This window comes from Xyrauchen texanus, chromosome 34, assembly GCF_025860055.1.
Source record: "Xyrauchen texanus isolate HMW12.3.18 chromosome 34, RBS_HiC_50CHRs, whole genome shotgun sequence".
NCBI classification, from domain to species: domain Eukaryota; kingdom Metazoa; phylum Chordata; class Actinopteri; order Cypriniformes; family Catostomidae; genus Xyrauchen; species Xyrauchen texanus.
In genome coordinates this window covers 814,029-841,723 of record NC_068309.1, presented here as the reverse complement: position 1 = coordinate 841,723, position 27,695 = coordinate 814,029, and the positions used below count along the sequence as shown (strand labels likewise).

General features: G+C 40.0%; 1 protein-coding gene across 1 annotated transcript in view; it reads right to left on the bottom strand.

Moving 5' to 3' along the window:
- Nucleotides 1-1,773: 1,773 nt before the first annotated feature.
- Nucleotides 1,774-27,695, bottom strand: part of LOC127628004 (interferon-inducible GTPase 5-like) — a 66,302-nt gene continuing 40,380 nt past the window's right edge. Inside the window, exons 2-3 of the mRNA XM_052104656.1 lie at nucleotides 7,028-7,601; nucleotides 1,774-2,796 (exon numbers count right to left, since the gene is read on the bottom strand). Of these exons, the coding sequence (XP_051960616.1) occupies nucleotides 2,189-2,796; nucleotides 7,028-7,601 (1,182 nt within the window). The 3' untranslated portion in view covers nucleotides 1,774-2,188. The remainder of the gene's footprint in view (nucleotides 2,797-7,027; nucleotides 7,602-27,695) is intronic.

Genomic DNA, 27,695 nt, shown 5'->3' with positions numbered 1-27,695 from the left:
TGGAATGGGATTACACTTTCCCAGACCCACAGCACTTCCGGAGGCGGAAAATCTTTCCTTGTTGAATTACATCCTAGCCACCCTGAATAATCATTACCCTTTACTTTCATCAAGTTTGATAGAGATGTTGACTACTCCCTGCACACCTTCCACAACCCCTATCTCCAAGGTAACTCCACTCCATTCAATTCTCCTAAATATTTATTTTTATGTGCTCATCCTCTCCAGGTTCTGGTGGTCGATTTCTTGCCACAGTCAGCGGTAGTGACCACGGAAGTTCAATTCCCACATACAGTATGCTGTGAATTGTGGCAGGAACCCCGGGCTACAACCTGTGCCCATGCCTGCCACGGTTAATGAGACAGTATTCATGCCTGCCATGGTTAATGAGCCAGTGTCCATGCCTACCATGGTTAATAAGCCCACAGAGACCATGGAGTTCATTCCCCAGTCGCTGCCCATGCTCATGACCATAGAGATCGTTCCCTAGTCTCTGCCCATGCTCATGACCATAGAGATCGTTCCCTAGTCTCTGCCTATGCTCATGACCATGGAGGTCGATACCCAGTCTCTGCCTGTACTCTCTTCCATGGCTCTCAGCCCCCCAGATCCTTTCCCAGCCCTGAAGCCGCCCCTTAGGATTCCTGATCATCCTCCTTGGATACTTCATCTTCTGCGTCATCATACCCTCCTCATCCGTCTTAGGGAACCAGGAGTTGCCCTTTATAGGGGGTAGTAATGTTACAGTAATGTCCATAATCACTTCCATCGGTTCATCATCCGCACCTGCCTTCCATTCCCTCATTAGTTTCCCTGTGTATATATATACCCTCAGTTGTCAGTCCTTGAAGTGTTACATTAAGATTTGATGTTAAGATTTATTGTGTGTTCTACTCCAGTGTTTGTTCCACTCCAGCGATTATTCTTAAAGGATTATTAGAATCTACTCCTGCATCTTCTCTCTTCCTCTACCACTCCAAGACACCAACGTTTCAATTATATTTTTCAAAATCAAAATCGACTGTTTTCGTATTGTTCGATACAAACACTGTTAATAGACATGATTTGTGTGTCAGTAGATGACAATCAGTGCCAGTCCCCCATCAGTATGCTCATAACAATACTTATAATGTCTTTGACAATGTGGGGCCCCTGGCGGATTGGGGGACCTAAGGAACTTCCTTTGTTTGCCTTTAGGGAGGATCGGCACTGTTGAAATTTATTAATAATACTTACATTCTCTCTAATTTAACATCACCTACATCCATATCCTGAAACACATTTTCCATGCATTTAATAGTATGCAGTTAATGCAGAAAAGAACATAAGTTAATTATCTATTCTTATAATTCGTTGCATACAGTTCATTTACACGGTCAACTTCTTATGAAGTGCTGTCTTTGTTAATATCGCTGGTGCTTGACAGGACTTTTATAATAGGTCACAGACGGTGCTTGAGAAGAACCTCCATAAGTGCTTTGCATACTCAGTTTCGCCAAACCCACTTGTGCCAAGATTTGGTGCATGCTTGCACGAAAATACAAAAACTTCTTGGCCTTGACCATTGACTTTGCATGTATGACTCATCGTTTAGCACTAGTGAACTTAAAATAATGTTTGAATTATTGAACAGTGTTTTACTTGTACTGTACAATGAATACAAGAGCTCATTTATTTGTGTAACACGCCGTGAAACAAATGTTACAATTCAACTACACTGTAATTTAGAAAAGCTGTACGAACAAAGACAACATAGTCCATAAAGTCAGCTGTTATTTATTATACTACAGATCATTTATTATTTCAGTAAAAACAAACTAGATCATGCAAACATAAATCAGTACAGTTCTGTGAAAGCAAGCAGTTACACAATCATTTAAAACTAAGTTAACTATAACCATTAAAATAAAATAAAAAATGAATCACATTTATTTGTTGCTTAGTATGTTTTGTTATAATCTATATCATTTTATTCCAGCATTGTGAGGTTGTCTTACTGATGTTATATTGTTTCATACTATTATAAACATTTTTAAATTCATAGTCATAATGATTATTACAAATATAATAAACTGTATGTAAAAAATAATAAAAAAAGAGAGATTATGTAGAACTCTAGACTAGTTTTGAATGCTGGTAGAAATGATGCTACTGGAGCAGCTATATACTCTGCATCTGTCTGATTTAATTACTTAAGTGACGCCAGCAGCACATTATTGGCATCTTCAGCTATTTCATTCAGAAATTTCGTCAGAATGTTTGAAACTGACACAAAAGAAATGCCTGTGCCTATTATAGGTATGCAACTAAGAACAAGCCCAACTGTGCTTTCTGTCACATAAGCAGAGCTTTGTCTCAGCTGATTTATAATTGAACCAGCGGTTATTTCTTCACACACTCCTGATTTCATCACACTCTTTAGAATCGCAATACTCTTCCCAGATCTTTCACTGGTCCTCTTCAGAGATTCATCATCCAGACCAAATGCATTCTTGTACTTTTGTATCTCATTTACTAAGAGAGATATATCTGCAGCAAATGCAAGACCAGGAACAGGAACTGCAGCTGCACATGCAGATAAAAAAGCTACTCTTAAAATGTTTTTCTCAAGAGATTTCTTCTTTCTCTCAGTAATCTTCATTGTGATATTTGGTACAGTCAACATCAGAAGATGTCTCTTGTGTTGTGGGAGATCAGACTGCATCCTCTCCTGCAGTGAATTAAAATCATAGCTGTTGAGATGCCAACCAGAAATCAAGAATACAACAGGATCCTCTACACCGATCTCTCTCAGACCTACAGACAGAAAAATACATCATTATATATTTATGAAAAGATTATTATAATACTCAGAAATAATTATATTGGCTTGTAATATCACTTTAGTGTTATTAAATGTACATGTTCAGATATTTATTCACAACACAGTATAAAGTTAAAGATGGAGTTTCAACACTACTGACCGTTCCCTTTACAAAAAGCTTCACTACGATGCTGCGCTGCTAAGCGCTATGGGGAACAATCCTAGTTGTGACCGAGCTGAAATAATGTGTGCAACACATCAATGAACATTGATCAGAATTTACAGCCTCGGCTGATGTAATCATTAGGCTATAAATGGATACGTCACCAGGTGTCGTCAGATCCTCTTTTTTCAGAGCGATTCTGTGGCTGTGTGTTTCACAAACCCTGTCAAAACTTTCTTTCCTCTGTTAGGAGTTAGAATTTGTTAGGCAGTGTGCACTGAACATTTTTCTAATTTCTCTTCTGTTTAGAAAATATGATATATATATATATATATATATATATATATATATAAAAAAAGAGAGAGTGACTGAAAGCCGCAAATGATGCCTCATGAGTCCCTTCCCTTCATGACCTCCATGAAGAGCTTTCTCACCCCTAAAAAAAAAATTAAATGAAAAATACAATTATTCCCGTGTTCACATAACCTCGACGTCATTATATTCGACTATCGTGGGTGCTGAGGCACGGGGGTATTCAGTGATGCCGCCGGTCGGAGAGACGCTTGCGGGCTATCTATCGCCGGGCTTGGCATCGTCACTTAAGAAGCCCTCTCTCCCCTCAAAGCCTTGTAGGACAACCTCCACTTTAGTGGGAAGGGCTTATCAAGCAGCAGTTCAGGCTGGTGCTGCTCTGCACACTATGCTGTTTTACAGGCGTAACAGGCTGACCTCCTGGACGACCTGAGTGTGGGTTCTGCTCTTGACGAGCAAGCTTCAGACCCGCCTCGGTCCTGTTTGAAGGAAGACTCAAAAGTAAAGCGTGGCGAGTCGTGCTCCTCCTCCCAGGGATTGGGGACAGTCTTGCCGCCCTTGCCAGCCCCCGAAGCAAGACCTCAGGACTATAATTTCTAGTAAGAGAAAACCCTGATTGTCTTGCGCCTAGATTAGGGGGTAGCTCCCCTCGGGACGGGGCGCGTGCTTCACTTCACCCCTCCTAATACCCCCTCGAAGCCCCTCCATTCCCGCCACCTCTTTGTGTTTCGGGTTGCAGAGGCTTCCGTCAAAATTGGGTGTTTTCACTGTTCCTGCATTTTATTCAGGACGCGAAACACTCGACAACCCCTCAACAGGAAATGTTAAAATCCAATACCCATCTCAGAGATCCTGGCAGCGTGGAAACTTCTGCCAGATATATTCTTTTCTGTGGGTCTTAGAAGGGTGTCAGGATTTAATTCACTCGCTGCTTTTCCGTGTTTCAACGGCGTGTTCTCACTACTGTAAACCGGATTTCTTTTTTATGTAAAAAAAAAACTAAAATCTCCTGGTTAAAGGGGCCATGGTATGTGTTCCCCTTCCAGAGAGAGAGTTAGGTTATTACACTAAATACTTCCCGTTTCCCGTGGAGGGTGAGGGGTGGCGTCTGGCTTAGATCTTAAAGCTTGAACTGCCCGTGGGTGTTCAAGTCCTAGATGATGATCAAGACGGTCATGTCTCAAGCCCTACAACTCATTTGGCTGGTCACCATCGATCTTATGACGCACTTCTATACTTCATTTAGAAGTTCTGCCACAACATGGAAAGTTCCTGAGGTTCGCTTCCGGGGGCGAAGTCTTCCAGTGTCAGGTTCTTTCATTCGGCCTAGCCCTTTTTACCCGCACATTCACAATGCATGATGTAGCGCTGGCTCCTTGCGACTCCGGGACATCTGCATTCTGAATTATGTAGACGACTGGCTGATCCTAGCACAGTTCCAGGAACTGTCAGTTCAGCACAGGGACATCGTCTAAGCTCATCTGTTTCTCTGGGGTTGAGGATCAACGCCAAGAAAAGATACCTCTCTCCCACTCAGAACACTGTCTATTGGGGCATTGTATGGAGTTCAATCACAATGCGGGCACAACTGTCTCCCGCTAGGATTGAGTCCATTCAGATCACCCTGAGCAAAGTCAGGCTAGGTCAAGGTTGCACTGTTATCAGTATCAACGATTTCCAGGTCTCAGGGCGACCGCATCCTCGGTGATCCCTCTGGACCTTCTGCTCATGAGACCGTTTTTGTTGTGGCCCAAAGCCAGGGGATTTCTTCCAAGGGCCAAAACCCCTAGGCTAATAAGGGTTACGCTCCTCAGGCTTTGTTCCCTTTCTATGTGGTTCAGACCCTGGTTTTCTGCCTTGGGTCCCACTCTAGGTGCGTTAAGAACTCCACCCTAAGGTAGTAGTTGCCCAGAGTTCGCCAGCAAGGGTTCTGCCTCTTACTGATAGCACCGCGTTGGCTGAACAGGGCTTGGTTCTCGGAGCTAATTTCTTCCCTCGACGGCTCGCCTTGGGCGATTCCAAACAGGATGGATCTTCTATCTCAGGCACAGGGCAATATTTCATCCCTGCCCCGAATTGTGGAATCTTTCATGTTTGGCCCCTTAAGGGTACCAACTGAGGAACACAGGGCTTTCTCCTGAGGTTATCGAGACCTTTTTAAATGCCGGGCTTTTTCCACTTGGAACAAGTTTGGGTGAGATCTTAGGGCAGAAGAGGACCTCTTCGCCTCTATGAATAGCGCAATGTCTCCTCTACTTCTCCCTGAAATCACCCAGCCCCCTTGGGTCTGGACGTTAAGACACATACATGACCCAGAATGCGTCTGTGTGCATTTCTTTCCCCGGTTTCTCAAACTGCCAGTTTGCTTCAGTTCTGGATTTTCTGTAGAAAGAACTGTCAGCGGGCACTTGCCTTGCCACTGCCAGGTTCTATGTGGCCACTGCAGTTTGCCACGGCTTGGTGGGCGGGGTGCCCTCTAAGAGGCATCCTTGCTTAGAGTTTGCCCCAGCTATGACCAAAAGCATTCTTTGCACCCTCACTTTGGGTGAGAGACATTATTGCCCGGGCCTACGAGGCAAGCTTCACCAGTAGGTTTTAGGGCGCACTCTACCAGAAGGCTCTCCTCCTCTAAAACCTTGGCTAGAGGTCTCCCTCTGCAGCAAGTTTGTGATGCGGCAGGTTGTCCTCTCCGCAGACATTCATTAGACTTTTATAGTTTGGATGTTCTGCCACTCCGGGCTCTTATGCCCTTGAGTCGACATCTCAAGCTCATGTCTGGACAAGTTTGTGATGCGGCAGGCTGGTCCTCTCCGTTCACATTCATCAGTTTTTATGACAAGTTTGTGTTGCGATAGGGTTCTCTTCGCACACATACATCGAACTTTATGGGTTAGATGCTTTACTACTCCGGACTCTTTTGTCCTTGAGTCGACATCTCAGCCCATGCCTAAACAAGTTTGTGATGCGGCAGGTTGTCCTCTCCGCACACATTCATTAGACTTTTATAGTTTGGATGTTCTGCACTCCGGACTCTTATGCCCTTGAGTCGACATCTCAGCTCATGCCTGAACAAGTTTGTGATGCGGCAGGCTGGTCCTCTCCGCACACATTCATCAAAATGTAATGGTTTAGATGTTTATGCTACTCCGGGCTCTTATGCCCTTGAGTTGACATCTCAAGCTCATGTCTGAGACCTCTCGCGTTTTGTGAGTACACTGCACAACCGTAGGGTCCGGACAGCCCCAGTCGCGGCGGCGTGGGTATTGCGTTCCCCATAGCGCTTAGCAGCGCAGCATCATAGTGAAGCTTTTTGTAAAGGGAACGTCTCGGGTTACATGTGTAACCCTTGTTCCCTGAAAAAAGCTGAACGAGATGCTGCGCTTCTTTGCCGCACTGGGACGTCCCAGGACTGCTCTTCAAAAAGAAGTATCTGACGACACCTGGTGACGCCTCTATTTCATAGCCTGGTCACAGGTGCATCTAATGATTACATCAGCCGAGGCTATAAATTCTGGTCAATGTTCATTGACGTGTTACACACATTATTTCAGCTCGGTCACAACTAGGATTGTTCCCCATAGCGCTTAGCAGCGCAGCATCTCGTTCCACTTTTTTCAGGGAACAAGGGTTACACATGTAACCCGAGACGTTTTCACACAAGACTTCTTTTTACCAAAGTGAAATAATTATTCAACTAAAGTCACTGTGTTGCACAAAACACTGTCATGTAATAAACATCATAAACAAACCGTTAACACAGTCCTCTCGTATGATTTTCAGCGTCTTTTTCTCATCAAAGTTTATTCTTTTTTTTCGCTTTGCAGCATCAATACTGGAGTCAATCTTGGAACGAATAAAATAGAAATTCTTCTTCGTTCCCTTGATCTCTTTGACCAGGTCAGCGTGACATTCTCTGAAACGATCTGAAGCGATGATGATGAAAAAATCATAGCGCTCAAACTGAACGTGTTCAAGATACTCATGAGCTTTGAACTTTAGTGTTCCGATTCCAGGAAGATCCCAGAATTTCACATTTTCATATTTTAGGTGTTTGTAAGCTTTGGGTTCTTTAGTGGTCTCTACTTCACCAGTTTCAGCTGAATCCTCATCATCATCTCCCAAACCCCTAAAAGCATTGATAAATGTGGACTTTCCAGAACCAGATTCCCCCGTCACAGCAATATTGAGTTCTACACGATCTTGCTGGTCGAGGAAATGTTTGATGGTGTCAACAGCTGATGACAGATCCTGAGTAGATATCAATTCTTTAAGATCTTCCAGCTCCTCCTGAGTTATAACAGAGTCATCTTCTGATGTAGACATCTATAAAAGTTAAGTACAGAATTTTATGACATTAAAATAAACTAGACTAAAATCACATTTCAAAGAATAGCAACAAGTGACAATCATCAAGATTGGTAAAAAAGCCACAAAGTTAAATAGATTTATTTCATTAAAGCATTCAGTTTACATTATATAGTTATAACAGAGATGTAATTCATAGAAAATTATACATTATGTAGATGTAACAATTTGTTAACCAATATAAAGATTACACATGTAAAAAGAAACACTTTTTAATGTATCCATGGAATAATGTATCTCTTCACTCAGTGGTTCTCAAACTTTTTACACCAAGTACCACCTCAGAAAATATTTGGTTCTCCAAGTAGCACCATAATGACCAACATTAAAATACAGTAGTAGTAGGCCTAACTATTCAGCTACAGTTATGCACAGCTCAAAAACCAGGCAGTTTTATTTATAATAAGAACATTTATTATTGTCAGCCACTTTGAACATTGTAACAACACTGCACTGTGCTGCTTACACGCGTCATTGCTTGTCACGTGACCACAGCCACTGAACGACTGATGATCTGCTTTTATTTCCTTTTTTATTCAAAATATTCACAAATTTGTTAGCTATACTATAGCATTACCTTTATAAACACCACCATTATAAACATCACCTTTATAAACATCACCTTTATAATTATCACATTAGTTGAGCTCTATGCGCGATGGGCGCCACCTGATTATAATGGATAGGAATATTATTGCCGCTTCCATAGACGTAAGTGTGTATTTTACAAACTCGAAATATATTGTTTTTTTAGTACTTGTGTGAATTGAAATGTCTGAAACCTAAAATAAACATTATGTGGATGAAAACACTGAATAGTTGTGAATGATATGACTCCGCTGAGCGCGTACGTCTCTGGCTCAGCGCCAGCCAATGCGCGAAAGCACAGTTTGAATTTATCAGTTGGTCAAGTCATGCACTCACCGGTGAGATCGAAATTCAGTGATTCCTCTGCGTACCACTAGAGGAAGTCTGCGTACCACTAGAGGGAGTCTGCGCACCACTAGAGGGAGTCTGCGCACCACTAGAGGGAGTCTGCGCACCACTAGAGGGAGTCTGCGCACCACTACAGGGAGTCTGCGTACCACTAGAGGAAGTCTGCGTACCACTAGAGGGAGTCTGCGCACCACTAGAGGGAGTCTGCGTTCCACTAGAGGGAGTCTGCGCACCACTAGAGGGAGTCTGCGCTCCACTAGAGGGAGTCTGCGCACCACTAGAGGGAGTCTGCGTTCCACTAGAGGGAGTCTGCGTTCCACTAGAGGGAGTCTGCGCACCACTAGAGGGAGTCTGCGCTCCACTAGAGGGAGTCTGCGCACCACTAGAGGGAGTCTGCGCACCACTAGAGGGAGTCTGCGCACCACAAGAGGGAGTCTGCGGACCACTAGAGGGAGTCTGCGTTCCACTAGAGGGAGTCTGCGCACCACTAGAGGGAGTCTGCGCTCCACTGCGCTCCACTAGAGGGAGTCTGCGCACCACTAGAGGGAGTCTGCGTTCCACTAGAGGGAGTCTGCGTACCACTAGAGGAAGTCTGCGTACCACTAGAGGGAGTCTGCGCACCACTAGAGGGAGTCTGCGCACCACTAGAGGAAGTCTGCGTACCACTAGAGGGAGTCTGCGCACCACTAGAGGGAGTCTGCGCACCACTAGAGGGAGTCTGCGTACCACTAGAGGGAGTCTGCGTACCACTAGAGGGAGTCTGCGTACCACTAGAGGGAGTCTGCGTACCACTAGAGGAAGTCTGCGTACCACTAGAGGGAGTCTGCGTACCACTAGAGGGAGTCTGCGTACCACTAGATGTACGTGTACCACACTTTGAGAACCACTGTCTTAACTGATATTTGTGCGTCTTTCATTTTTAAAACACTCCCTTTTAAAATCACTTGTTGGGATCGCTGTTTTGTGTTTTTTCACTTTGGGACAATCCCTAACAAATTCTTTTTGGGATAGCTGTTTTGCACCTTTCACTTTTGAGACCCTCCCTAACTATGGAGCCAGAAATATGCCAAAACAATTTGAATTTGAATTGTGTAAATTTGAGTTATATACTTTTGAATTTGAATTCTAAGTGTGATTTGTCCTAATGTAATATTACGTTGTATTTGAAATAGGTTTGAATTTGAAATTTTTAAACTCCAATCCTGGACATTTCATATTTAACCAAGTTGAATTGGGTTTTTTTACTGCACAATTTTATAAATATGTATTTTCAAACAGCAAATTTTTGGTTCTGAATTCTTACACTGTAAATATTCAGTTTTAAAAAATACAAGTTTTCAAAATTACGAAATTCAGAACACCAAATTCAATATCTAAAATTCAAACCGCAGAAATTCAGATCTACAGAAAGTGGGTCAGAGGTCAAGTTTCCATGTTCCTCAGGGAAGAGTAGAGGGTCTCGGGAAAAGTCGAACCGAGCATTTTGGCCAATTACAGGTCGAGGTGCAATAATTCTCTGGCGCGAGCGTGATTCAAAGGTCGCCGTTGTGATCATGAAGTGGTTCTCAAACTGTTATGATTGATATTTTTATGGTTAGCACATTCTCAGCACATGAGACATCGGTCTAAGCCAGGGATCAGGACCGATGTCTCGCGAGCCACATGTGGCTCTTTGTTAAAAATCAGGTGGCTCGCCGGGTCTCTCACCAACACATGATCATTTAACACTTTATAGAGATACATTTCCAGCAGAAAGTGTTTGTGTGATTGCAAAGCTTGAAGTCAATGACACTGTTTTGATTTTAAAGCCTACTTCTAGTTAACAAGGTTTGAAATGAACTCCCGCCAAATGCGGATCTTTCATGCCGAGTATTCTGATGTACCGGCTTGCACTTCCTGTGACCTGTAAGACTTCTTGGAGTGTTATATTACAATAAATTAGACTCAAATACACGCGTTTGACGAAACATGATACATGAGACATTCTTTAGATTCTTTACTTTCCCAAAACTTCTGAATACACTCTTCACACACACTGTGACCACAGGACAGGAAAACAGGATTTTTAAAAATGTCACGGCACACAGGACAAGAGAAATCCTCCTCAGAAAGTTTAGACGCCATTTCACAGATCTGTCCTTTACAGATTCACTTTCAGTTTAATAATCCAGTTTTAACAGTCTGTGATACATAAGATTGTGTTTGTACAGGTCTGAGATCAGCAGACACTACAGATTAAACATACAAACATCTGATCATATAAACTCACTTATTGTTTAGGATCAATTCTACACCATTAGATTACAGAGAATATGAGATATGATGTAAATAATGACTGATATCATTTAATAAACACAATAACTCACTGTTTGGTCGGCCACTATTTGTGCTGCTTTGACGAAGAAACATGAAACTGTTTAATTCTTCATTGACTCGTTGATCTTTGGTCATTTTCTCACTTTCTCTCATTAAGATAAACATCTATTATGTGTTCAATTGAGGAAAGAGTCACACAGATTTGGAACTACATGAGAGTGAGTAAATGAATAAATAACTATTCCTTTAATGTAATTCAATCATTTAAATATGAATCCTGACATTAATGTCCAGATTTACATGGAGAACTGAAAAACATTTGTCTGTATTTAATCAGATATGAAGGTTTTTATAAAAGAATTAAAGATAAAAGTGTTTTAATTACCTTGAATAAATGAGTGAAGTGCAGAAACATTCACATCATCTGTTGTGTAGAAGAATCCTGATCTATTATATATATATTGACACGACTCGAGTAGAAAGTCAAACAATGAACATCTTCTGTCACACGATACACAACAAGAGATCTGAGAGAGAGAAATGTGTCCTTTATACACATGACTCCTCCCATATCTGTCCTTTGCTGTATATATACGTATAGTATAACAAGTTAAACTGGTCTTGAGATTCACAGGAAATGGTTGGAATATATTTAATCACACAAACAAATACAATGAAAATGAACTCGGGGAAAGTGAATGTACAAAAGAACTTAAAATGGGAAGAGTCAATGTCTACTCTATAAATAATAGTGACTGTCAACAGCACATTTCTCTCTCTCAGATCTCTTGTTGTGTATCGTAGATGACAGAAGATGTTCATGGTTTGACTTTCTACTCGGTGTTTTTATGCACGAGTCATGTCAATATATATATATATATAATAGACACTAGGGGTCTCTCTTGAGCGCAGAATAAAAAAACTAGTAGCTGTGGTTGCCAGAAATCTACCGTAAAAAATACGGTCGAAATGTTCTTCTGTTTACGGTTTACGTAAAAGGGAACTGTAAAATTTATGGTACAAACTTGCAGTTTTGGTTGCCATTAAAAATATTCAGAACTGGTATGAAAAGCAAATACCATTTTTTATTTAAATACCACAATTTTACATAGTAAATACATACTTCGGACAACCATATTCTTCTTAAAACAGCAGTAAAAATGGCGTCAACTTGCAGAACAAACATTTGAATAATTGCAATCTTTAACAGAAAGCCACACATTAAATAACCTGAACAAGACAGCACACACTCTATTAACAGAATGGATTAATCATGAATCAAATGCTTGGAAAGCATTAACATACAGCTTTTGGCAATCTCAGATGAACAAAACAAAACTTCCTGTAGGAAAACTTAAATGTATAAATTGAAAGGATGTGAAAAGCATAACCATACAAAACAGAAAAGAAGTGACATTTTATTTTAGGTACACAGTGTTTTATTGGCTGCAAATCATTACCATATAGTACCATAAGCCAAAAATAGCTTTCTAAGAGGACAGGACGTGTAGTTTTCGACATTCAAAGTTCAAGCATCTTTCAGTGTAAATCCAGATAACACAGTTGTAAAACATTCTCAGTGCCAACTTCAGACATCTGTCAAAAAGTGTTTGTCCAACCTTAATCTGCTCTCCATTCATGATCAGCAAGCTCTGCTATGAGTGTAAGGACTCATGGGTTCACTGGGAGCTGTTTTTTGTTTTTCCTCGATTCAACTTTGGAAACAAATGAACAATTGAATGAAATCTGAGATCTTACACTCCCTCCATTCACAGCTACACAATGAGCACTTTCAAGCCCGAGAAAGGTAGTTAAGACATAATTAAAGCGATCATGTGACTCCAGTGGTTTAAATTAAATTTTATGAAGCAACATGAGTGCTTTGTTTGGGCAAAAAACTATTTACCACTTTATTTACAAAAGTATTGATCTGTAACACTTGTTCATGAGAGCATCATGACACATGTGTTGTATGGCTGTGAGAGCAGACATTGTGTGAGTGCTTTTGATAAAACTTTTTTTTTTTTTTTAAATAAAGTAGTAAATTATGCTAAAAAAATATCTTTTGCACAAAGCAATCGCGACGCTTCTTAAATTGAGGTTAATCCACTGGAGTCACATGGATTAATTATGTTTTTACTACCTTTCTGGACCTTGAAAGTGGTAGTTGCATAGCTGTCAATGGAGGGACAGAAAGCTCTCATGTTTCATTAAAAATATCTCCATTTGTGTTCCAAACTTGAACGAAAGTCTTACGGGTTTGGAAGGACATGAGGTAGAATAATTAATGACAATTTACAGAATTAACATAACTTTTAACATTAGTTAATGCACTGTGAACATGAACAAATAATGAACGACTACCGTAATTTCCGGACTATTGAGCGCACCTGAATATAAGCCGCACCCACTGATTTTTAAATAAAATATTATTTTGAACATAAATAAGCCGCACCTGTCTATAAGCTGCAGGTGCCTACCGGTACATTGAAACAAATGAACTTTACTCAGGCTTTAACGAAACACGGTGTGGCAGCGGGGGCGTGGTCAAGCGCCCGTCCGGGAGAGAAAAGCGGTAAGGGCGCTTACACCTGAGCTAAATTATGTCTAACACCGGTGTCTAATTTCAGTAAGCATGGGGAGAGCGGCATAAAAAGGCAGCAGCCACAGAGCTGAGAGAGTGACACACGTCAGTCTAGTGTTGGCGCATAGAAGAATTGAGAAACTTTATAAAATTGATTAAACATTGCTGTGGCCATTAAAAGCCTTACCTGGAACGTCAAGTGCCCTGCTGAAAACTGTCACACTGCTGCCCGTGTGACAGTTTTCCCAAGAAGGACACGTGAAGCAGGGCACTTGAAATTAGACACCGGTGTTAGACATAATTTAGCGCAGGTGTAAGCGCCCTTACAGCTTTTCTCTCCCGGACGGGCGCTTGACCACGCCCCCGCTGCCACACACGGCTTGTAATAAAACATTTGCAGTAAACAGTAGCCTACCAAGAAAGTCATTGGTCACTATCTTCCTCGTCCTGTGCACTGAAACCACTTAAGTCATCTCCTTCGGTGTCGGAGTTGAATAGCCTCAGATTTAGTTGTCTTTTTGCACTGAGTCAATTCCTCACGCTGCTGTTTCCAACGTCTTATCATCGACTCATTAAGACCAAGCTCCCGTGCAGCAGCTCTATTTCCTTTTCAACAGCCAGATCAATCGCCTTCAACTTGAAAGCAGCATCATATGCGTTTCTCCATGTCTTTGCCATGGTGAGGGTGACAAAATGACTACCGTAGGCCTAATCAGAATGATGGGAAGTTTGAGCGCGCTCGATTTAATCTAAACTGTAAACAAAAAAAGTTGTTTTGACCTTAACCCGTTCGGCAATTTCATTGGTCTAATGAAAGCTTCACGCCGCCAAAAAACTGAGCACGTCACAGAATGTTTTTTTTTTTTTATAAAATTTGAAAGCGGGAAAAATCCATATATTAGCCGCGTCATTGTATAAGCCGCGAGGTTCAAGGCGTGGGAAAAAAGTTGCGGCTTATAGTCCGGAAATTACGGTAAATGAAGATTAAATACTGTTACAAATGTAATTCCCATTGTTAGTTCATGTTAGTTTGTACATTACCTAATGTTAACAAATGAGACCTTACTGTAAAGTGTTACCACAAATTTCATGTAAAAAAAAAATGGTTTAATGCCTCCCTTTGCATGAACTCGAGTAGAACCCAGTTCCAAAGGGTAATGAAGGTTAAAACAGTAGTAACTGCCAAACATCATGCACAATGCAGAGATGAATGTAGAAATGTGCTAAAGAGTTGTAATCTTTTGGTCGATGCTCAGAATGAATAGTTTTGATGTGTAGCAGGAAGAGCCCTACAGACAAAAACAAACAATAAAATGCCTTTGGTTTTAATATTTGTATTAATATTGGAGTGGTGGTGGTGTAGTGGCTAAAGCACAGGGCTGTTAATCAGAAGGTCACAGGTTCTAACCCCACTGCCACCACCATTGTGCCCTTGAGTAAGGCACTTAACTCCAGGTTGCTCCGGGGGGATTGTCCCTGTAATAATTGCACTGTAAGTCGCTTTGGATAAAAGCGTCTGCCAAATGCATAAATGTAAATGTAATATATTTTGGAGCTTTAATCTCAGTGTACTGAAATTCACAACCAGCCATTCTGACAATGTACCTGTGAATTAACTTTAACAGTAACTTCCTTCCCTATAGTTCACCCAAAAAAAATGAAAATTCTGTCATCATTTACTCAACCTCATGTTGCCCCAAACCTGTATAAATGTCTTTTGTACTGCTGAACACAGGAAGATATTTTGAAGAATGTAATCAAACAGTTGTGGGGCACCATCGACTCCCATAGTATTTTTTTCCTGAAAGTCAATGGTGCCCCACAACTGTTTGATTACATTCTTCAAAATATCTTCCTGTGTTCAGCAGTACAAAAGACATTTCTACAGGTTTGGAACAACATGAGGGTGAGTAAATTATGACAGGATTTTTTATTTTTGGGTGAACTATCCCTTAAAAATGTTTTATGACACCAAATTTTATTCATTCAAGCTTGGGTTGTCTTGAGAGAAATCTCTCCACTTCTGTATTTGGCCATCTGTGCAATCACAAAGTACATCAGTAGAGTTTGTTTCAGGCAGGTGCATCAAAATGCAATCCCTCCCAACCTCTGAATTTAACAGACACTTCAACGTCTCTTTCACAGGTACATAGTATGCAAATTGCTCTGTCCGATTCTCCTCTCTACCTAAAAGTATTCTTTTTGGTTCAACATATTAGAATACTTTTTTAAAGGTCTGACTCCTTGAGGACTCTGTTCACATAGATCCCTTATGTCAAACAGAAAACAAGTCTGATTCCTTTACAGCAGTAAAGATTTGAGAAATAGTCTCCATGGGTAACGTCAAACTCTGCAGAAGTGAATGTAGCTTTCTAAAAGTATATGTCTGTCCCAATTAATGAATATTTTGCATCTCATCTACAATATTTTGTATTGTAGAAGCTGGGAGAGGAAACTGTCCTTGTAATTTCAGATAAAATAGGCTAACATTTCTCAAATACAAATTGTCAAAATTTGGAAACGGGCCAATTTCACTTTCTTCTGACTCACCTTATTTGCATCCAGGTCAGCAGGACATTGCTCAGTTGAAACAGATGATGCAGAATGCCGATGTGAATCGCTAACCCAGCTAACACACGACGTACCAGTTACGTAATTTTTCCGTACTTTTTGGTAATTTCATGACTTACTAACTGGTAACGTAACTACAACGTCGCAGGCCCATAATTTCATTACCATTAAATGACCAATTCACAACGTTGTCATTACGGGCTTCTAATGTTGCAAGATAACCAAGAACGTTCCAGTTACATAATATATTCGTAATTTTGTGTGCAATTATGACTTACTGGCAATGAGACTGCAATGTCCCAGGCCCGTAGTTTTACCACCTTTCACGTAATAACTCAAGACAAATTGCATTTGTTTGTTTGTTTTTGTTGCTGTAGCAGTTGCATAACACCAAGTGTTGTACATCTGGAAGACAGTTACATTTTACAAAAAGGAGTCATATGAAATAAAATGTTAATAGTAATGTATTTCATGCATTCTTTGTTTTGTATCCGTTTGCTTTACAGTCTCAGACGATTAATTATTTGGAAATTACATTTTTTAATCCTCTGCAACAGAATACAAACCACAATTTGGGAGCCTGACATGTCAAATTCCTATGCTATGTGGAGGTCCCATATTAAACTTTATGAAGGCACATTATTTAGACCAGGATACACAATTTCTGTATCAAACAGGCTTCTTAAAGTTTGCAATATATTTATCACTTGATATGATCCACATTAGGGCTGGGACAAAAAAATACGTCGACGCAAAATATGCGCGTCGATTCTTCAGACCCAAAACAAAGATGGCGGCGCCGGAGTGTAGTAGCAACACTATGGCGGGCCGGAAGGTCCAAAAATAGGACTAATGATTTGTCGTAGGAAGTCACTATACTATAGCCACTAGCTACTGACTTTCCCACTGATAGGCCAGCGGTGGATCTGTATACGTACCCTCCTCACACAGCGAGCGACTCACTCTCCTCACACAGCGGGCGACCCATTCTCCTCAGCGAGCGACTCATTCTCCTCACACAGCGGGCGACTCACTCTCCTCACACAGCGGGCGACCCATTCTCCTCAGCGAGCGACTCATTCTCCTCACACAGCGGGCGACCCATTCTCCTCAGCGAGCGACTCATGTTCCTCAGCAAGCGACTCACACAACGGGCGACTCATGTTCCTCAGCGAGCGACTCACTCTCCTCACACAGCGAGCGACTCACTTTCCTCACACAGCAGGCGACTCACTTTCCTCACACAGCGAGCGACTCACTCTCCTTACGCAGAGAGTCATGTACATTGTCCTAATATTATAATAAAATCATACCCTTTGCAAATACTGTGGTGGTGCAATAACTAAATACTTCAGTAAAGTGTTTAATTTGTGTTTTGTAAATGAAAATTTATTTTGAACCAGTATAAAGTCGTTATTTATAATAATTGTTTTAGGAAACAGGTAGGCCTACCTCCCGACCCTTGCCGTAAGAAATTATCAATTAACAATTATTATTGTGCAGTATACATAGAGAAGATGACTGGGAATCTTCTAATTAACGTTATACTGAACAATACGGAAGCGTATTGCATTCACTTGAGAAAAAAAAAATCTACTCTGTTTTTCTGAATTAACAACTTAATTATCTCAGAATTACGAGATAATTTTTCATGGAAAAAAGTTTTTGCTCTGTTTTTCTGAATTAACGACTTAATTATCTCAGAATTACGAGATAATTTTTGATGGAAAAAAATTTTTTTTGCTCTGTTTTTCTGAATTAACGACTTAATTATCTCAGAATTATGAGATAATTTTTCATTAAAAAAACATTTTTTATTTTTAATGCAATCCAGCTCTATTTTAGCTGGATTGCATGGAAGTAAACATGTCCCGCCTTTCAAGTTTAATCCGGTTTTATTTTACTTTGGGTCTGAGACTTGGATGCGCATGAATTTACAGAGATATATTTTAAACTTGGCCTTCAATACAAAGACATTACTGTCTATGACATTTGTAATACTGTCATGGCTGAGACACGCTTTGATCTTCCACAGGACACTAATTACACGAGAACTACCGGAATTCTAGAACTGAATGGCCATAGTGGTCATTCTGACCGTTCATACTAGACTGGACCAAATGTCATATTTACATTCGACACTTCTATTGAGGTTTTAGAATGAAGGTTCTAATGTCTGTCGTCATATTTTATGGCGTCATCACCCTAAAAATGTATTGAATAAAATACAATAAAATACAATAATATGGATTAAATGGAGCGCCAACCGAACGCAGATAGTCCTACATAATACGATCTTTTTTTGTAATATATAATAGTGCTAGACTATATATTATTAATATAACAGATTAATTTATTCATGGATTTTGATTCCAGTGGCGGCTGCATTTGTTTCCAATTTCCAATAAATCCAGAGCGTTGTAAAGTCCAAAAGTCAACATGTTTTGAAAAAGGATAGATGAAATAATTTCCAAAATTCACAACATGTTTTTATCTAACGAAATATTCCGCCTCAATCCATGTTTGTTGGCGTTTAGACTTTCAAAAGCCTTTTCACTGTAGTGGAAAAACTTGCTGTACACAAAGCGAGGCACGCACCTTCCGGGCAGTCTAGCAGCTAATATATAATATATATAGGCCTATGTATGTGTATAGTCTAGCACTATTATATATTACAAAAAAAGATCGTATTATGTAGGACTATCTGCGTTCGGTTGGCGCTCCATTTAATCCATATTATTGTATTTTATTCAATACATTTTTAGGGTGATGACGCCATAAAATATGACGACAGACATTAGAACCTTCATTCTAAAACCTCAATAGAAGTGTCGAATGTAAATATGACATTTGGTCCAGTCTAGTATGAACGGTCAGAATGACCACTATGGCCATTCAGTTCTAGAATTCCGGTAGTTCTCGTGTAATTAGTGTCCTGTGGAAGATCAAAGCGTGTCTCAGCCATGACAGTATTACAAATGTCATAGACAGTAATGTCTTTGTATTGAAGGCCAAGTTTAAAATATATCTCTGTAAATTCATGCGCATCCAAGTCTCAGACCCAAAGTAAAATAAAACCGGATTAAACTTGAAAGGCGGGACATGTTTACTTCCATGCAATCCAGCTAAAATAGAGCTGGATTGCATTAAAAATAAAAAATGTTTTTTTAATGAAAAATTATCTCATAATTCTGAGATAATTAAGTCGTTAATTCAGAAAAACAGAGCAAAAAAAATTTTTTCCCATCAAAAATTATCTCGTAATTCTGAGATAATTAAGTCGTTAATTCAGAAAAACAGAGTAGATTTTTTTTTTCTCAAGTGAATGCAATACGCTTCCGTATTGTTCAGTATAACGTTAATTAGAAGATTCCCAGTCATCTTCTCTATGTATACTGCACAATAATAATTGTTAATTGATAATTTCTTACGGCAAGGGTCGGGAGGTACGTGTTTCCTAAAACAATTATTATAAATAACGACTTTATACTGGTTCAAAATAAATTTTCATTTACAAAACACAAATTAAACACTTTACTGAAGTATTTAGTTATTGCACCACCACAGTATTTGCAAAGGGTATGATTTTATTATAATATTAGGCCAATGTACATGACTCTCTGCGTAAGGAGAGTGAGTCGCCCGCTGTGTGAGGAGAGTGAGTCGCCTGCTGTGTGAGGAGAGTGAGTCGCTCGCTGAGGAACAGGAGTCGCCCGTTGTGTAAGTCGCTTGCTGAGGAACATGAGTCGCTCGCTGAGGAGAATGGGTCGCCTGCTGTGTGAGGAGAATGGGTCGCCCGTTGTGTGAGGAGAGTGAGTCGCCCGCTGTGTGAGGAGAGTGAGTCGCCCGCTGTGTAAGGAGAGTGAGTCGCTCGCTGTGTGAGGAAAGTGAGTCGCTCGCTGTGTGAGGAGAGTGTGTCGCTCGCTGAGGAACATGAGTCGCCCGTTGTGTGAGGAGAGTGAGTCGCTCGCTGAGGAACATGAGTCGCTCGCTGAGGAGAATGGGTCGCCTGCTGTGTGAGGAGAGTGAGTCGCCCGCTGTGTGAGGAGAGTGAGTCGCCCGCTGTGTGAGGAGAATGAGTCGCCCGCTGTGTGAGGAGAGTGAGTCGCCCGCTGTGTGAGGAGAATGAGTCGCTGGCTGAGGAGAATGGGTCGCACGCTGTGTGAGGAGGGTACGTATACAGATCCACCGCTGGCCTATCAGTGGGAAAGTCAGTAGCTAGTGGCTATAGTATAGTGACTTCCTACGACAAATCATTAGTCCTATTTTTGGACCTTCCGGCCCGCCATACAACACGAGTGGCTCCTCAGACTATCAGAAGTGCAAGGCGGCACGCACTCGTTCCTCTAAAGTATGGGAATTCTTTTAATTCTAATGATATGTCGTCTTTGCAAAATGGAGATGGCCTTCCATTCTAGCACCACGGCAATGCACCAGCACGCGCGCACACACACACACACAGTATTCTTAAGGTGAAAGGAAAGTGTCAGAGTGTAAGTTGTTATTTGCATGTAAATGAAGAAGTCAGCTACCCAAGTCAGACACTGAAGAGAAAGGTCAGAACCGTGTGTGTGTGTACATTTTTGTTTTGTTATTTCTTTCAAAATATATTCACATTTAATTTTACTTTCACAGAAATCCCATCTCTCCTTCTGGCTACAGACCACTTAGACCAGGGTGATCAACCCTGCTCCTGGAGAGCTACCTTCCTGCAGATTTTAGATCCAACACTAATCAAACACACCTGAACCAGCTTATCAAGGTCTTTAGGATTACTTGAAAATGACAGTGTTGGAGCTAAACTCTACAGGAAGGTAGCTCTCCAGGAACAGGGTTGGTCACCCCCAACTTAGACGGTTATAATTGTTTACATGATATAAAGCCAGTGTTGCCAACTATTTTCAATGGAAAGTAGCTAAAGCCTGCTCGAAAAGTAGCTAAATGTCGCCAGATGACGTCATGCGTCATTAGCATATTAATGACGTCATCGCGTCGTTTTTGCTTTCTGCCTAATTTGTCGGTACTGTAGCCTACTTCAGTTTATAATAACGGTTATCTCCCCTAAACCGTGCTCATACTGTTTTTATATAAGTATATAGCCGAATGTCCAGTAAAACGGTTCTCAATTACATATTTTCTGTTAGACAACGGAACGGAACTTAGCTAACGTTACATGTTTATGAGTTTGAAGAAGGTTTATTGTTGTGTTTGGATAAGTAAAATGTATAGAGTCTGTAAATATACGATCTGAAGTCGGAGAGTTCAGAAACCGAACCGGAATGAACTAAAACTCTGATTAGTAGTGAATATAAGCGCATGCCAAGAAAAAACGGTCAAATTAAATGTTTTGAATTAAAACAAAGGAGAAGGCAGGTGCTATGTGATCACTGATTGGTTCCTGCTAACACAGCGTGCACATGCGCAGCTCATTCATGTCTATGTCCGCTGGCGTGCAGTCAACGGAATGTGCTGCTCCTCTCAGCCGCTCACTGAACAGAGCAGACGCAGCGGGGAAGACCTCACGCTTTCAGTATTGGCGATATTTGGAATTTGGAAAGTTGCTAAGGTTTGTCCAAAAAGTCGCTAGATTTGTCGCTAGTCGCTTTTTTGAAAAAATGTCGCTAAAGGGGTCTGAAAAGTCGCTAAAAATAGCGACAAAGTCGCTAAGTTGGCAACAATGTATAAAGCACAGTTAGTAATGACAATGTTCCACATTTCCTTGCCTTTTTAAACTTAAGACCTTTAGAGTTTTTTGGTTGCTCAGTAGTAATATTTCTGCCTATTTATTTCAGCCCATGAAATCAAATGCAGATGTCCCTGAAATAAGATTTAAATCTAATTCAGTAATTTGCTTGTCATTATCATTATTATTGTTGTTGTTTTTGGTGCAGTTTACAATAGCTTGTGGAATCTCTTGCGGATGTTCATGATGTACATTTTACATGTTGTTATGATATAGATAAAAAACAAAACAAACTTGTGCATTGTACTCAGGACCACGATCACGAACGGATGGATGTACAGTATTAAGTGACTTGTTTCTAATATATGAATTTCTCTCTTACAGATGTCAAAGATTCCATCTCATGTTCCCATCTCACATGCTCCTAAAGTAAGTATTTGCTGCTTTTTATGTAATGTCTGTGCCACATGCTATTATGTCACATACGAAGCATAACTATTAAAATAATGACTGTTTTCTTGAGATCATTAGATAAACTTATAATGTAACAACAATTGTCCAGTACTATTGCTAACATATATCCATTTACTGTATTAATTTTAGCCTTTGGAATCAAATGCAGATTTCCTTGATGTAAGTTATGCATTTTTAACTATTGTTTTTATTATAAATATACTTGTACAAGTTAGGAACATTATTCATATCATCCTAGTGATTTGAACATGACTGTGGTAGATAAAGAGTAGTTCACCTAAAATAGATACTCTCATCATTTACTCACCCTTGTGTTGTTTCAAGTTTGTATGACTTTTGTTCTTCAGCATAACAGCAAGATATTTTCTGATGGAGATATGGTGAGTATATGCATATACAGTGCATCTGGAAAGTATTCACAGCGCTTCACTTTTTCCACATTTTGTTGTTACAGCCTTATTACAAAATAAAATAAATTCATTATTTTCCTAAAAATTCTACAAACAATACCCCATAATGACAACATGAAAGTAGTCTGTATGAAATCTTTGCAAATTTACTAAAAATAAAAAATGACAAAATAACATGTAGATGAGTATTCACAGCCTTTGCTCAATACTTTGTTGAAGCACCTTTGGCACCAATTACAGCCTCAACTCTTTTGTGTATGATGCTACAAGCTTGGCGCACCTATTTTTGGGCAGTTTCTCCCATTTTTCTTTGCAGGACCTCTCAAGCTCCATCAGCCATTTTCAGATCTCTCCAGAGATGTTCAATCGGGTTCAAGTCTGGGCTCTGGCTGGGCCACTCAAGGACATTCACAGAGTTGTCCCGTAGCCACTCCTTTGTTATCTTGGCAGTGTGTTTAGGGTCGTTGTCCTGTTGGAAAATGAACCTTCGCCCCAGTCTGAGGTCCAGAGCACTCTGGAACAGGTTTTCATCAAGGATGTATCTGTACATTGCTGCATTCATCTTTCTCTCAATCCTGACTAGTCTCCCAGTTCCTGCCACTGAAAAACATCCCCACAGCAGGATGCTGCCACCACCATGCTTCACTGTAGGGATGGTATTGACCAGGTGATGAGCGGTGCCTGGTTTCCTCCAGACATGACGCTTGCCATTCAGGCCAAAGAGTTCAATCTTTGTTTCAACAGTTCAGAGAATTTTGTTTCTCATGGTCTGAGAGTCCTTCAGGTGCCTTTTGGCAAACAGAGATGGTTGTTCTTCTGGAAGGTTCTCCTCTCTCAACAGAGAAACACTGGAGCTCTGTCAGAGTGACCATCGGGTTCTTGGTCACCTCTTTAAGTCCCTTCTCCCCTAAACACTCAGTTTGGCGGGGCGGCCATCTCTAAGAAGAGTCCCGGTGGTTCCAAACTTCTTCCCTTTACAGATGATGGAGGACACTGTGCTCATTGGGACCTTCAATGCTGCAGAAATTTTTCTGTACCCTTCCCCAGATCTGTGCCTCAATACAATCCTGTCTCAGAGGTCCACAGACACTTCCTTGGACTTCATGGCTCAGTTTGTGCTCTGACATGCACTTTTAACTGTGGGACCTTATATAGACAGGTGTGCCTTTCCAAATCATGTCTAATCAACTGAATTTAGCACAGGTGGACTCCAATCAAGTTGTAGAAACATCTCAGGGATGATCAGTGGAAACAGGAAGCACCTGAGCTCAATTTTGAGTGTCTTGGCAAAGGCTGTGAATACTTATGAACATGTGATTTTTTTATTTTTAGTAAATTTGCAAAGATTTCAAACAACCTTCATTCATGTTGTCATTATGGGGTATTGTTTGCAGAATTGTGAGGAAAATAATGAATTTAATCCATTTTGTAATAAGGTTGTAACATAACATAAAATGTGGAAAAGTGAAGGCTGTGAATACTTTCCGGATGCACTGTAGACATACAGTCCTAGTGCTAACACATGCAGAGAGCACTAGGTAGAACCAGAAAGTTATTTAATTAATCATGATGATTAAGTTGATTGCTGATGTCATGATTTATAGTAGAGGTATATTTTGGAGGAAAGTTTTGGTCTGTTCTCACCCAAAATCATGAAGACATTTGCTTCAGAACACATTTATTAAACTACTGGAGTCTTATGGTTACAATTAAGCTTTTTCTTTTTCAGAACATGAAACTCCTATTCACTTGCATTTTATGGGTGTATTCATGTCATACATCCATCAAAATATAAGTCACATGACTTACAAGCGGCAATGTTTAGATAGTTGGGCAAAGTTCTGATATTCTGATACTTCTACAAAGATTTTATGATGCTCAGTGTTATGTGTATTGTTTTTAATCTATCAATATTCTGCTTCACAGGTGCCAAAGGCTCCATCCAAGGCTTCTCTCTCTGGTTCTCCCAAAGTAAGTATTTTGTTTTCACCTTGCAAAAATACATGGTGCAGTTACATTGGTGTCAATGCTTTGTTAATTCTTAATAAAGTGTGTAAATGTTTGTAGGTAAGCTCTTCCTGTCTGTAAACTGTCTGTAATAAAAAAAAATATTTTTACTAGTGTTGCAGTGATGTAAGTACTTTTTGCTGAGGATTTAGGTCTGTACATACAGATTTGTTATGCATTTCTGGGTGAAATGGCTGAATAAAAACTTAAATGAGTTTTAAATAATTTATTTGAAAATAATGTATATTGTAAATCTCTTTTTATGTGATCACAACCACAGGTGGAGTTAGCACATGGCACAGGTATAACAATTCTAAAGCATCAATGGACTTCTGCCCTGCAGACCCAAACAGCCACTTCAATGGTACATGTTCTTTTAATGGCCTCCTTCCCACTGGAGATTCTGATCCACAGCAATTTGAAAGGTAAACAGTTTTGAAGGCCAGGTCATATTCTGAGTAGTTTAAAAAAGGCTAATTCTACCTCTCCTTCATTATTTTCTTTACTGTCCAAAACATACCCATGAAAATATCTTTCAAATCCAGCATACCTATAGTTATTTTTCTTCAGTTCCTCTCTTAAGGTGAACAAAAATATTTGGAAATTTAAAACTAGTTTGAAGACAATGGTGCATGCCCTCTGTACCCTATTCAAATGTTCATGTATCGTGTATTGTCTTTTGTAGGAGGAATGAGTAAAACTGACTGTGGTGCAGAGAGAAGGAATGCCCTTGACAAGGACACCATGGCAGCAATATATGGTAAGTCAAGAGTTGCTGTGCGTCCAAAATTGCATACTGTTTGAGTAGTTACTACATTCAGGGTTCCCACTCTAAACCAAATGTCAAATTCCCTGACTTTTCCCTGACTTTCACTGACTAAAAAGATGAATTTCCATGACCTATAATGAACGGCAAAACAGGCCGCTGTTTTGCAGAGCACCGAGCAGACAAAAAACAGCCACAGACAGTGTTTTAAATCCAACCAATTTCAAACTTTATTTACTTGTTCACAGATGTTTTTAGTATAATTCTAAGTTAAACACACAAACATAACTTTTCTTTTTTCTCTTTTTTTTTTTTTTACACGTTAAATGCATTGATATTTTTCTGTACAGTTTCTACTCTTTCATGGGTTAAATGCTCTGAAGGATTTTCTGTTTGTCATCGAGTTCATCATTCAGTCTTTTTATTTCTTCACATTTAGTTTTTGCAGACTGTCTTAGACTGTTTGACTGAGCAATGAATGTAATATTGCCTACACTTTCTGCCTTTAATGCAAGACCATCAGCAGATTGCTCCATGGCTGAGGCATCCTTCTGGAGGCGTGCTCTCTTTTCTTCAGCTCATCAATCTCATCAGAGAGAGTTTTCCTCTTCATGTTTAGTTTTTCTGCTCCTTTAAGTTTTTTCTGTTCCTCAAGATGAAAGATGTATCGCTGTCTTGCTGAGGATGCAGACTGAAGTAAGGCCTTATTTACCACAAAGTTATCAATTCCCCCACTGACCTCAAATGATCACACACAAGACGCTGTGCACTGTAAGTGCTTTCCTTCATGTTTTCAACCTCGATTTGTCTATTGACCGAAAAACCTCGCTCCACTGTTGCATTTCCATGCGAGAGCATTAGGAGGAGTGCCACAACATTCCACAGTTTTTCGTACACTTTTCTCCTGCCATTGTTTCATAGAGTAGTGTATCTACCCGACCTGTGACAGGATTGAAGTCAGTGAAATCTGCCATTCTCTTGGGCACAGTCTCATTGATGAACTTCCTGTACTGTTTGAGAATATCATCGCAATCATTTTCATCTACTCGTTTGGTCTCAGTGAGCAGTTTAAGGATGGTTTTCAACTTGTTGCTGCATGATGAAGCTTTATTGCTTGCCATCCTCCTTGGATCTAGGCAATCCATGTTGCGCACAAGAGTGTACTTTAGTGGAGATTTTTCTTGTAATTTCCCTGCAAGCGTCTATACTAGGCTATTTCTGTAAAATGGTTATGATGATTATTTACACTACCAGTCAAAAGTTTTGGACAGTAAGATTTTTTTGTTTTTTAAAAAGACACTCCCCAAGCCTGCATTTATTTGATCCAAAGTACAGCAAAAACAGAACAATTTTGAAATATTTTTACTATTTAAAATAACTGTTTCTGTTTGAATATACAGTAGTCAACATTTGAAGTGGATCAAAAAGTGCATCAAAGTTGTCCTAAGACAAGAACTCTTAAAAATCTTACTGTCCGAAAACTTTTGACTGGTAGTGTATGTCTGAAATAATTATTTGATAAATATTAATTATTTAAGTCCTGGAAAACACATAATATTTGTCCTTCAGAAGTAATGTTTGTAGTTTATCTAATGTGCATATATTGATTTATTAATTCTACCATGGTAAATTAATGAAGGTAAGGACTGTGCATGATCAATTTTAAAATTATGTGCTACTGCCACTAGGGGGCGAAATGCGACAATCGTATCCTAATGTCGTGTGCAGTGAAAAGGCTGCTTACCGTGACCCTTTTATAACTATTATTATTTTTTTAGCTTACCTTGTCCTAACCTGACGTGACAAAGCTACACGACGACAAAATCAATCATAAATCACAGCCAATCATAACTGTGCGTGGGCTCTGTTCACAGCACGAAAACCAAACGGAATTAAACAAAATTAAACCATTAAACATTATTCAAAATACATAATCAGTGACTGATACAAAATTTGTAATGAAATGCACTTGTTTGAGCTTAAAATGGTCTGAGCTTGAATATCATTTTGTGAGACTTTGATTGCCACTATGAGAACAACAATGGATAATTTACCTCAGATTTTGAAAAGAAATGAAAGGAAACAAGAACGTTCAAACTGAAATGCACAATGACAAGTATTTGTTGCTTAATGTCGTTGTTCCTCTGTATGGGCTGAACTATCAGCTGCAAAATCCCAGAAATATAGAAACCATTTCAAAAATAGAATCTTTTGTCATGTCGCGGCAGGTTAGGACAAATGATTAACATGTAAAATGTATTTTATCGCGTTGTCACGTCGCATCTGTTTAGGACACGGTGCTAAA